The sequence below is a fragment of the Fringilla coelebs genome (genome assembly GCF_963513975.1).
Source record: "Fringilla coelebs genome assembly, chromosome: 18".
Classification (NCBI taxonomy): Eukaryota; Metazoa; Chordata; class Aves; order Passeriformes; family Fringillidae; genus Fringilla; species Fringilla coelebs.
The window spans coordinates 651,020-661,814 of NC_140044.1; the positions used below are offsets into that span (position 1 = coordinate 651,020).

General features: G+C 56.4%; 1 protein-coding gene across 1 annotated transcript; it reads right to left on the reverse strand.

Moving 5' to 3' along the window:
• Positions 1-3,220: 3,220 nt before the first annotated feature.
• LOC311160692 (opsin-5-like) lies at positions 3,221-9,326 on the reverse strand (the record flags this gene model as incomplete). Its single annotated transcript, XM_084217707.1, has 5 exons — positions 3,221-3,748; positions 5,315-5,661; positions 7,133-7,260; positions 7,755-7,917; positions 9,239-9,326. 5 exons carry the CDS (start codon positions 9,324-9,326, stop codon positions 3,221-3,223), a joined length of 1,254 nt encoding a protein of 417 aa, XP_084073833.1.
• Positions 9,327-10,795: the final 1,469 nt, after the last annotated feature.

Consider the following 10,795-nt stretch of genomic DNA (forward strand, 5'->3'; position numbering starts at 1 on the left):
TAATGTTCTCAGCTAAGCACCCCAGCAGCTGAAGCAGAGGCTGTTGCCTGCAGAGCCCCAGGTGCTGATGCTGGGTGAGCTCTGGCTGATCCTCCAGGCTGCAGAGATGCTCCTTTGCTTTACCCACCAAAGCACCTCTGGGCTGCTTCCACAACCTAATTCCAAAGCTGCCACAACCAGGAGTTCTTACCTGCCCTTCAGGAGCTCAGCCTTTGGGAAACCAGAGCAGAATTCTGACCTGTGCTGATTAGACACCTTTTTGGCTTTTCCCCACACCTGTGCCCCCAGGTGAGCTCACCCACCTGAGGGGAGGTTTCCACCTGAGGGGCACAGGGTGAAGCCACCCAGCCCTCGAGAACAATGGGGCCACAGGAGGGGACACAGCGCAGGACCAGGGGCATGTGCACCCCCAGCTTCGTGCAACAGCCAATTTTGGAGGTACAGAAGGGCCCGACTGCAAAGCCTCACTGGGCATTGGTGAGGACAGCTCTGGTTTGAGCTGATAGCATCTTCATCAGGGCTTCACCTTTCAGACTGGAGCAGGACATGCATGAGCTTTGGGGGCCCCACTGGAGCACAGAGCTGCTGGGGAGGCTGGTCCTGCTCCCAGCCCTGCCCCTGGACAACACCAGGAAAAGAGCTGAGAGCCCCAGCTGGAAGCATTTTTTACCTTCAATTAATCACCACAGGCAGAAGGAATTAAATCACTTGAGGCAATGAAGCTGGAGCAATGGGGGGTGGGGGAGCTATTTCAAAAGCAACTGCACTAAAATATCACCACATTTGCACAACTCAGAGTTAAGACTTCACTTTCCCTCAAACTACACATTAACCTCCATAGCTCAGAACCACTGGAAGAAACTTCTGCTGTCTGATTTTCTCATTCATTTATGATTTTGCTGGCTTTCCTTGACAATTGCCTTATTCCCCATTTTTCCTTTCCTAGGACACATGGTGTCCCTGGCACCTTGGAGTTGTAGCTGTGCCCTCAGACTCCCGACTGAGCCAGCACAGAGTGGGAAATGCAGTGCCCGTAGTGCAGCCCCCTGGCACCAGGCCCACCCCAAGGCAGCCCTGGCTCTCACTGAGCAGCAGTGCAGCCCCCAACTCCCTTCCTGCCCACTGCAGCATGACCAAACCCAAAAAAAATTGGTTCTTGCAAGGAGGAACCCCCTTCCAAATCCTGCTGGGCCTCAGCTCTGAGGGTGAAGCCACCACCATCTTCTCAGGCTCAGCCCAGCAGCAGCTCCAGGGGATCTGCCCAAGAGAGAAGGGGTTGTCTCTAATCCTCGGGTAATTGGTGGCAGCTGTCAGCACCATTCCCAGCTGGAGACACGGCTACATTGGCCCCAGCTGTGCTGTGCCCCGTGGGATGGATCCAGCCTGGCAGAGAGGAGTCCTTGGGCAGTGCCAGACCCTGGACTTGCTCCACATCATGTGGAGTTCATTGGACTGGTTGGGGTTTGCTGGGTGGCTGCAAACACTGGCCCTTGGCAGCAGGAGTGTCTGGGGATGGAGAATAAACATGCCCAGCATTGGGGTTCTCAGTGCTGGGCATCCTCACACCGACCTGTGGGATGAAAACACTGATCTGGAGTAATAAAGGTTTTCTGGAGTAATAAAGGACCTGAGGGATTGGCAGATCATTATCTTTCTCCCTGTCTTCTTTAGATGATCTCTGGAGCACCGGATTTTTAGGCAGCAGGGGTCAAAGCCATCAGTCAGGGGGCTGGCAGGCAAAGCAGGGACCCAGTGCTCTGTCCCCAAGCCTGGCACAGCCCAGTGCCCAGCCTGGCTGGTCAGTCCCTGTCCATCTCGGGGCGGCCATGCCCTGAGAGCCCCCAGGAGATGGCAGCAGCCCTTCGTGTTTGTGTCCTCCAAGGGGAACTCAGCCCTGGTCCTTTTCTGGAGGCGACTCTCCATGGGCAGCAGCAGGATGGCCCAGGATGGCCAGGGGGACACGCAGGGGTGCGGCAGGGTCCCGGTGCTGCCAGACACAGCGTGGCTGTGGCAGCCGGCACGAGGGCAGAGGAGGTTTGCTGGTGCCACGTGCCCGTGCCCAGCCGATGGGCCGTGCCCCTCTCTGCCTGGCTGGCCCGTGGCACCCAGCCTGGCCACGCTCTGGCCCCAGGCACACTCTGCCCCATCCCCATCCACATTCCCCTTATCCTGGAGCGCAGCTGCCAACACAGAGCTGAGCTGAGTCGGGTGCTGGTTTTGCAGGAGTGAATTTACTTTAGAAATGACAAGTGGAACATTATGGATGGTCAGTGTACCGGAGGGCTGGGGATGCGGCACAGGGAGCTTTCCAGGTGGGGTTATCCTGTGGATGGCTTTGCACCAGGCTCTGGCACAGCTTCTTGTTCCTTTTTGTCCCAGGCTCTACCCATGGGTGTGCTGCCCTCACTGATCTCCAAAGGCCAGCTACAACCCTTAGGGATGCTGCAGCCCAGGCAGCTGCTGCCCTGTGCAGCTGGCATGAGCTGCCCCACTGTCCCAGCACTGGGGACACCCTGCAGCCACCGTCCCTTCTCCAGAGTGGTGCTCGCCCACAGATTTGCCATTCCCTGCCTGCTGATCATTCCCTGGGACTGCCACTACTCACTTCAGGATTACTGTAACCCCAAATCCTTGCTCGAGAGGCAGGCTCCCATTTCTGTCTGTAGACAGTAGGGGCTTCCACTCCAGTGGAGGGAGCAGGGTAGCGCAGCTGGCACAGAGAGCAGTCCCAGGGACCTGTAGGGAGGTGCTTCCTTACCCCAGCTGAGGTAGCCGTGTGGACAGTCCCACTCCCCAGCAGGAGGTGGCTGTGGGGGCTGTAGGAGCTGGCACTAGAGGTAGATTCCCCTTGGGGCCTCCTGGCCCCCAGCCTGCCCTGCCAGGAACAATCTATAAGACAACCAAGTTCCTACTCGGCCATCAGAGCACCAGGTAGGAAAAACAAAGGCCAAGGGCCCAGAGAGCAAAATGCAGGAGAAACTGTACCCTGGGCTGCACCCTGGGCACATCTCAGGCACTGGGGTCTGTTTTTGTTCTTGTTCTTGCAAGTGCAAACACCAGGCTCAGAGCTGCAGGAGCCAAACCAGAGGGGTTGTTTTGAGATCTTCATGTCACTTCAGGTGTGGAACATCTGGAACCCACTGGCCATGGGGGTGAGAGAATGCTGCCTTTGGGTTTGTGTTCCACGGCTCTGCTAGGACAGAGCTGGGCAGGGCTGGGCTCAGAGCAGGTCCTTGGCCATGGCCGAGGGCAGGGCCTCCCCTGCCACGCTGGCAGTGCCCACCTGGCCTGACCAGCTCCGCGTGAGGAGCACCATCACCTGCACCGTCCTGCTGAGCCCCGCCTGCCCCGCCGCTCCGCCGGCCAGGGCCCCACGCTGGGCCGAGCTGCCGGGAAGCCGGGGGGGAGCGTAGCAGCCGGGGTAGTTACTGAAACACTCAAGAACATCGCTGCAGCTCCTGCAGCCCGGGCCCGGGAAGGGCTGGAGCGCGGCGCCCCGGCCGCCGCAGCACAGGAGGGTGCGCAGGGCCTGCAGGGGCACCCTGTCCCTGGAGAGGAACCCGTGGAAGTTGGGCTTGAGGAGCAGGCACACCAGCGGGTTGTAGAGCGTCGAGGACTTGGCAAAGACGGCCGAGAGCACGAAGGCCAGCGCTGGCACCTGGCTGGCGTCCCCGAGCAGGGCCCACAGCGCCAGCACGGCGTAGGGGGTCCAGGCAGCCAGGAACCCCAGGCACACGGCGATGCTCATCTGGGGAAAGAGCAGAGGCAGATGGGGACACCGTGAGCCTCCTGCAGCATCTGGGGGACGCTGACACCCCCAGACTCAGCCACGTGCAGCAGGACACTGAGCAGCACCCACATCCCCAGGGAAAGGCACCCAGCCCTCTGGACCTGTGCTGGAATGTCAGAGAGCAGGGCAGCAACTGAGCACAGCCCGTGCACAGACCTGCTCCCACTTCAGGCCACTCATGCCCTGCCCCACCTGGGGAGCTCAGAACGGCCTCCGCCTGCTGTGGCAGATGGGTACAAAGGACACAGTGACCTGGGACCAGCTCAGCTTTTGGCAGCACTGCAAATCCCTCCAGCAACCTGTGTGGCTTGGGGGGCCTGGAAATGGGCTGTGCTCAGTCCCCCTCCCCTGAATGGATGTGGCTACTTCCTTTGAGGCCAGGCTTGCAAGTTGTTTTTGTTCATGCTGTGTTTTTAAAAGGTTATTTGGGGTTTTAACATATTCTCGGCGAATTATAGTATTAGCTTGTAGTCTGGGGAACAATGACTCATGCAAGTTCCTTTATGATCTTTTCCAATGTAATTTAAAATGAAAACTCCTCCACCTGATGACTTTAAATGAAGAGCAATGTGTTATTACCCACACTGACACAGACACCTGGAGAATTCGTCAGGAACAGCAGACACCAGGCAGGAGGGGCCCTGCTGTTCACCTGCCCATGGGCAGCGGGCTGGGCAGGGTATCCTGTCACCCCACAGTCCCCGACCCCAGTACCTTGAGGAGCAGCCCCGTTCCCCATTCCCTGAGGAGCAGCCCCATTCCCGTACCCTGAGGATCAGCCAGGTTCCCGTACCCCGAGGATCAGCCCTGTTTCCATACCCTGAGGAGCAGCCCTGTTCCCGTACCCTGAGGATCAGCCCCGTTCCCCATTCCCTGAGGATCAGCCCCGTTCCCGTACCCCGAGGATCAGCCCCGTTCCCGTACCCCGAGGATCAGCCCCGTTCCCGTACCCCGAGGATCAGCCCCCTTCCCGTACCCTGAGGAGCAGCCCCGTTCCCGTACCCTGAGGATCAGCCCCGTTCCCATACCCCGAGGATCAGCCCCGTTCCCGTACCCTGAGGATCATCCCCGTTCCCGTACCCTGAGGATCAGCCCCGTTCCCGTACCCTGAGGATCAGCCCCGTTCCCGTACCCTGAGGATCAGCTCCGTTCCCGTACCCTGAGGAGCAGCCCCGTTCCCGTACCCCGAGGATCAGCCCCGTTCCCATACCCCGAGGATCAGCCCCGTTCCCGTACCCTGAGGATCATCCCCGTTCCCGTACCCTGAGGATCAGCCCCGTTCCCGTACCCTGAGGATCAGCCCCGTTCCCGTACCCTGAGGATCAGCCCCGTTCCCCATTCCCTGAGGATCAGCCCCATTCCCGTACCCTGAGGATCAGCCCCGTTCCCGTACCCTGAGGATCAGCCCTGTTCCCGTACCCTGAGGATCAGCCCCGTTCCCCATTCCCTGAGGATCAGCTCCGTTCCCGTACCCCGAGGATCAGCCCCGTTCCCGTACCCCGAGGATCAGCCCCGTTCCCGTACCCTGAGGAGCAGACCGTGCAGGCCGTGCAGGCCGTGCAGGCCGCGGGCCCCGCGCCGGGGGGATGTGTGCCGCCTCACGGCTCTCCGCGATGCCCACACTGTCCACAGGATCAGCGCGTAGGATGCCAGGATGAGCAGGCAGGGCAGCAGGTAGCAGAAGATGAGGAGGGCGAGGATGTAGAGCGTGGTCTCCCTGCTGGAGGACTCCCAGGTGACGCAGCAGGCTGTCCCGTAGGGCTCGGGGCCGTAGCTGCCCCACCGGGCCAGGGGCGCGGCGGCGAAGGCCAGGGCGTAGGCCCACACGGCCAGCAGCAGCCCCGCGGCATGGCTGTGTGAGAACCTGCTCCCTGCGGCGTGGGGAGGGCTCCCGTGGGCCAGGGGCAGCGGAGAGGGAGCTGCCCCCGAGGCACCCACAGCCCAGGCCCTGGCACAGGAGCCAGGGAGACGCAGGGCGCGCTGGGGCCAGGCATGCTGCCCCTTCGGCCTGCTGAGCTCGGCCGGCTGTTCCTGTGCTCACTGCACCGTGCCTGGGCACGGCCAACGCTCCTCGAGGCCACCCAGACCCTGCCACGGCCAGGGCTCCTCGAGGCCACCCAGACCCTGCCACTTGAGGGACCTTTCCCTCCCTGCAGTGAAGCTCTGGGGGAGACGTTTATTTTTGCTTTTGTCCCAACCCCCAATGGAATCTCAAACTCTCTGATCTTCTAAGACTCACTGTTAAGTGCTATATCTTCAGACATACGTACAAATAACATTGTGCGTTGAAACTAAGCCACTAGGAGCACAATTTGATTCTGTACTTCCTCACAGAAGACGGGCTGGGTTGCAGATAAGCCCCAACCCAGCAACTGGCTGATCAAGAGCAGAGGCAGTGCAGGAAAAAGGCACTGCCACCTGGGCTGCCTTTCCTTACAGCCAGCTTACACCTTCATCTTTCCTCCCACCTTTCTAGGCACCTCCTGGGCTGTTGTGCTGGCGCATAACCAAGGTGACTCTGCTCCAGTGTAGTACTTGAGGCACTGAGAGCTCCTGGGGACACACTGGTGGCTGGCAGCAGCCACTGGCTCTGGGCACATGGGCAGTGAGTTGGGGGAGAGGGGCATAGGAGGGACCCTGGGGTGCTGGTCTGCAAACCAAACTGATAGGTATGATTTCCCATTTTGTTTCTGATTTTAGTCTTTAGCAGAAAGTCCATTCTGAGGATAAGTGCTAGAGGGAGGATTAGCAGCTGAGCTGAGGAAATTAAGGACTCCAAATGGAGTAGGAGCTGTGTAAGGAACATCCATGGGCTCCCTCACTTCCTCAGGTGCTCTCTGCAGTGCAATCATCCACCTTAGCTCTGTGGAGGACATGCAAGTGAAAACAGGGCTACAGACATGAGCTGTAACACTGCAAACCCAGCCCTCCTGTATTAATTATTTCTGTGAATTAAATACATTTTGCCTATGGCTCTCCCACCAGGGACCAGGAAAAGCAGCCCTTGTTGCTCTGCCAGAGCTTGTGGCTTCCCAGCTGCAGTCTGCTCTTGCCTAAGCTCAAGTCTGTGTATGGACATTCAAAAACCTGCAATCTGCTGTGATACAGCCACACAGATGGGACACTTGGAAGTGCTATGGTAGCAGCTGGACTCAATAATCTTATAGATATTTTCCAGCCTAAACTTTTTTCAGTGATTCTGTGACTTAATTTTGACTGGGAGTAGGTTTCCCTGGGGCAAGGCTTTCCCTGCAGAGGTGGATCTGGCTCATTAAAAGGAAAGGGGCCCTGTTAACAGAGAGGGGTGTGAGTGAGGATCGGGTAACGCATCCCAGCACCTACCATAGGCCGGGTAACAGACCTTCAGGCAGCAGACCGTGCTGAGCACCGTCAGGCTGGCCAGGCTGCTCAGCCCGAACAGGACCCCGCAGAAGGCGTAGAGCGTGCACACGGCCTGCTCGAAGAGCCACCTGCAAGGAGAGCCTGCGGTGAGCCCGTCCCTCCCTTGGCTGCACTAGAGGCTTCTCCTGTGTGGGAGTTTCCCAGAGGCTGGTCCCATTCCTGCAGCGGAGCTGGGCACGTGTGGGGGGGTTCCAATGGGCTGCACAGGTACCAGCACCTGACCAGTAAATATGGGCATGACCTTGCCCCTGACTTGCTCCCTGAGCACCACAAAGGTGTGCACGGGTGGAGCTGAGGGTGCAGGAGCTGCCCTGACCCACAGAAGCTCCCACCACTGCAGTGCCATGTTGGACACCCACCACCAGATCCCTTTTGCAGCCAGTCTGTGTGAGGACCTGGAGGGACAGGGAGCAGCAAAGCAAGCACTGTGCGATGGCTGGCTGGAAGCTCACATGTGCCCCCGTGCCACCCTGAGTCCCTCTGCACCTGCCAGGGATCTCCTGGCTCCCAGACAGTCTGCAAACCAGGCCACTGGCCAGTGCAGAGCTGCTCCATGAGGTACCTGTGTGCAAAGAAGGAGGAGGTGGCCAAGGGGAAGAGCGTCACCGTCATGCTCAGGTCACTGATGGCCAGGTTGACAATGAAGAGCTCGGCAGGTTTCAGCAGGGACCATTTCTGATGGGCCACCAGCAGCAGCAGGGAGTTCCCAGACAGGGACACGATGCCTGTGGAGGAGGCAGAGAGTGGTGCTGAGTGTGACAGAGCCAGGAAAGGAATCAGGAGCATCCTGAGATGTTTGGAAGGAAACACTGCAGAAGTCTACAGAGGGTGGAGAGGGCTCCAGGCTTCCCTCTCCGGGGTGGGCTGAGCAGGGGAGCCCATGGGACCCACAGAGCTCTGTGAGCACATCTGGAGCTCCTTTACATTGGATTGGATCCCTTCCCCTTCCTGAGATCCTACAGAGGCGTTTGGTGGGAGGGCAGAGATGGGATGAGACTGCAGCGGGCTCCGGGTGCAGGATCTGGCCACAGTCACTTGCTGCAGCTGGAAGGAGCAAGGGGCACTTCCTCCCAGCTAGATAAATAACAGGAGCTCTGTGAGACTGCTGCTCTGATGTGGGGCCAGGGAGCTGGGCCCCTTGGCCTTCCTAATTTCTTCCTGGCAATGTCACCCCTGTGAGTCTGCACTGTCCTATATCATGGTAATAAAATAAACAAGAAGAAAGGCACTATGAAGATCAAGGAAAATCCAGACTAAACAAAAGGATGCTCTTTGTTTGCTATTAGTGTATTTAAATCAACAGTGGTGATTTAAGTTTTATAATAAGGGCTTTCTCTTTTTCATTACATAATTGTGATTTCATGGAAAAGAGGTTTCAGTGTCCTCAGAAGGGTAATCTTTGCTGCTTTTGGGGCAGGTTGAGCAGGATAAGAGTTCCTAATGGATTAGGCTGTGAATTAAATTTCATGGTAAGAACCTGCTTCCAAAGCCACTGAATGGCCAACACTAAGTTGCCCTCAGGGAGCAGGACTCCCACATGGGATCTGGGCAAATCCAGAGCTCTGGAGGCTTTAGAGTCACTGGAGAGCAGAGTATTGAGATGTTTATCCTTTTTCCCAGCCTCACAAGACATTTTTCCCACAGAGCAAGTCTCACATCTGTGTTAAGTACACTTTATTAGCTTTTCCAACTCCTGCTGAAATCAAGGGCCAGCTCGAGCTCCAAATCCCCTTCAATGGACCTGAAGCTGGTGGTACCAACAGAGCCTTTGCCTGTCTCACCTCAGGTGGCTGTGGTAGACGTTACAGGACATTCCTCAAAGTTATTAATTTTTTCAAATATTTAAAACCATAACAGGCACTTGCAATTCGCCTGAGAGGGGAATGCAGTCACCAGACCATACTTTTGGGTAATATGGGAAGGGTCATCTTAATTAATCTGCTAATGACTGGACACTTCTGGAAGCTCCAGTGACTGAAAAGGCCTGACTGTCTCTGGCAGGCAGCTGGGCAGGGACATGGGGATCAACAGGCTATCTTTCCTTACCAAAGACTAAATAGAGAGTGCCAAAAATCAGGTCTTCTCTCTCCGATAAGGTGGAGGTGAACACTGAGGTGTTGGATGTATTTCCCATCTGTAAAGCAAGATATACATGGAAGTGAGAGTGAATTCTGGCTAACTGAGGAATGCCCAGTTCCTTCAGTTCCCCAGAGGACATGGTGGCACATTCCTGGCCAGCAGGATCCTCTGGCCAATGCTGCCTGTGGCACTGAGCAGCCTGGGATGGGATCAGGCTGCTAGTCCCACTTGGCTCAATCCTTCAGCCACAGATTTCACCGATGAGCATCAGCCTTTGCATGGCAGTTCTCTGGGCAAGTCCTGGCCTTGTGCGACTGCAGCAGCATGGCACATTAAGACACAGGGACTGGCAGCTCGGAGCAGCCCAGGACACCCCTGAGCTGGCAGCCCCCAGGGGTGGTGGTGGCAGCAGGTCGTAGTGCCAGTGGTGGAAGGGGGCTCTGGGCTCATCTCCTCCCACCCTGGATGCTCAATGCTTCACAGCCCAGTGGAAATGATCTTCTTTACTCTCCGGTGCTTTTCAGAGTGTGTGTGTACAGGAATGGGTGATTTATATCTCCCTGTACAGACCGAGTGACTTTGGACATGAGAACAATGTTCTTCATTAACCTAATTGGAAACAACCTTCATTTAGAGCTGAGCAAATCACTCCTGAATTTCTCATAATGCACAGTTCTCCCCTAGGCCACAGCTGATCTTCCTCAAGAGCCTTTGGAAGCAGCCAAACTGAACACAGCACACGCACATCACCTCTCCAAGAGGCTTTAGCAAAGCATCTGTGTATTCAGAACACAGAGCCAGGGAAAAAGGAGGGACCGTGGCCACACAGCTGCACTGGTGATGAGACAGGGAAAGGTCCAGCATAAACAGTCTGGAAGGAATTGTTCCTGCTCTGCAGCACACATGCAGCAAAGGAGAGAACTGGCAAAGCTTGTAGGATTTGATTTCCTTCAGATCTCTGACAGGTCTCCACCCTGCAATACATCAGGGGAGCTGCAAGTGTCCTGTGAGTTTAGGCTGGCAGAAAGGACCCATAATCACAGGAGAGGGATTTCTATTTCTGACATATTACTTATGATAAACCCTATTTTTATGATTGTGCTTGAGCTGCCTATAAAGCACACATCTCTCATTCTAATACAGAACTGATAAAAATGCATCTCTTGCTCTGATGTGTGCTGATGTCACTGACACATAGATGATAAATCAGTTTTCTAGCTATACGGAGAGCTATCCTTTTTGTGTCCAAAAGTAAATCATAAATTGGATCCTCCCATCAAGGTGTTCCCTCAGGTGAGCATGTGGTGGGGGATGCTTGCACAGGCACATCCTTTAGTGGAGAGCCACAAACTGCAGAAATATCAGCACAGGTACCAAACACATCCACAATGATATCTGACAGAAACAGCTACAGGAGTTTTCTTCCAACTCAGAAATATTCCAAACACATGACTGTGCTCAGTCAAGACTAAATCTGTGACTCCTCTGGGAGGGATTCAGCCCAGACTGTCCTTGGGGATGCAG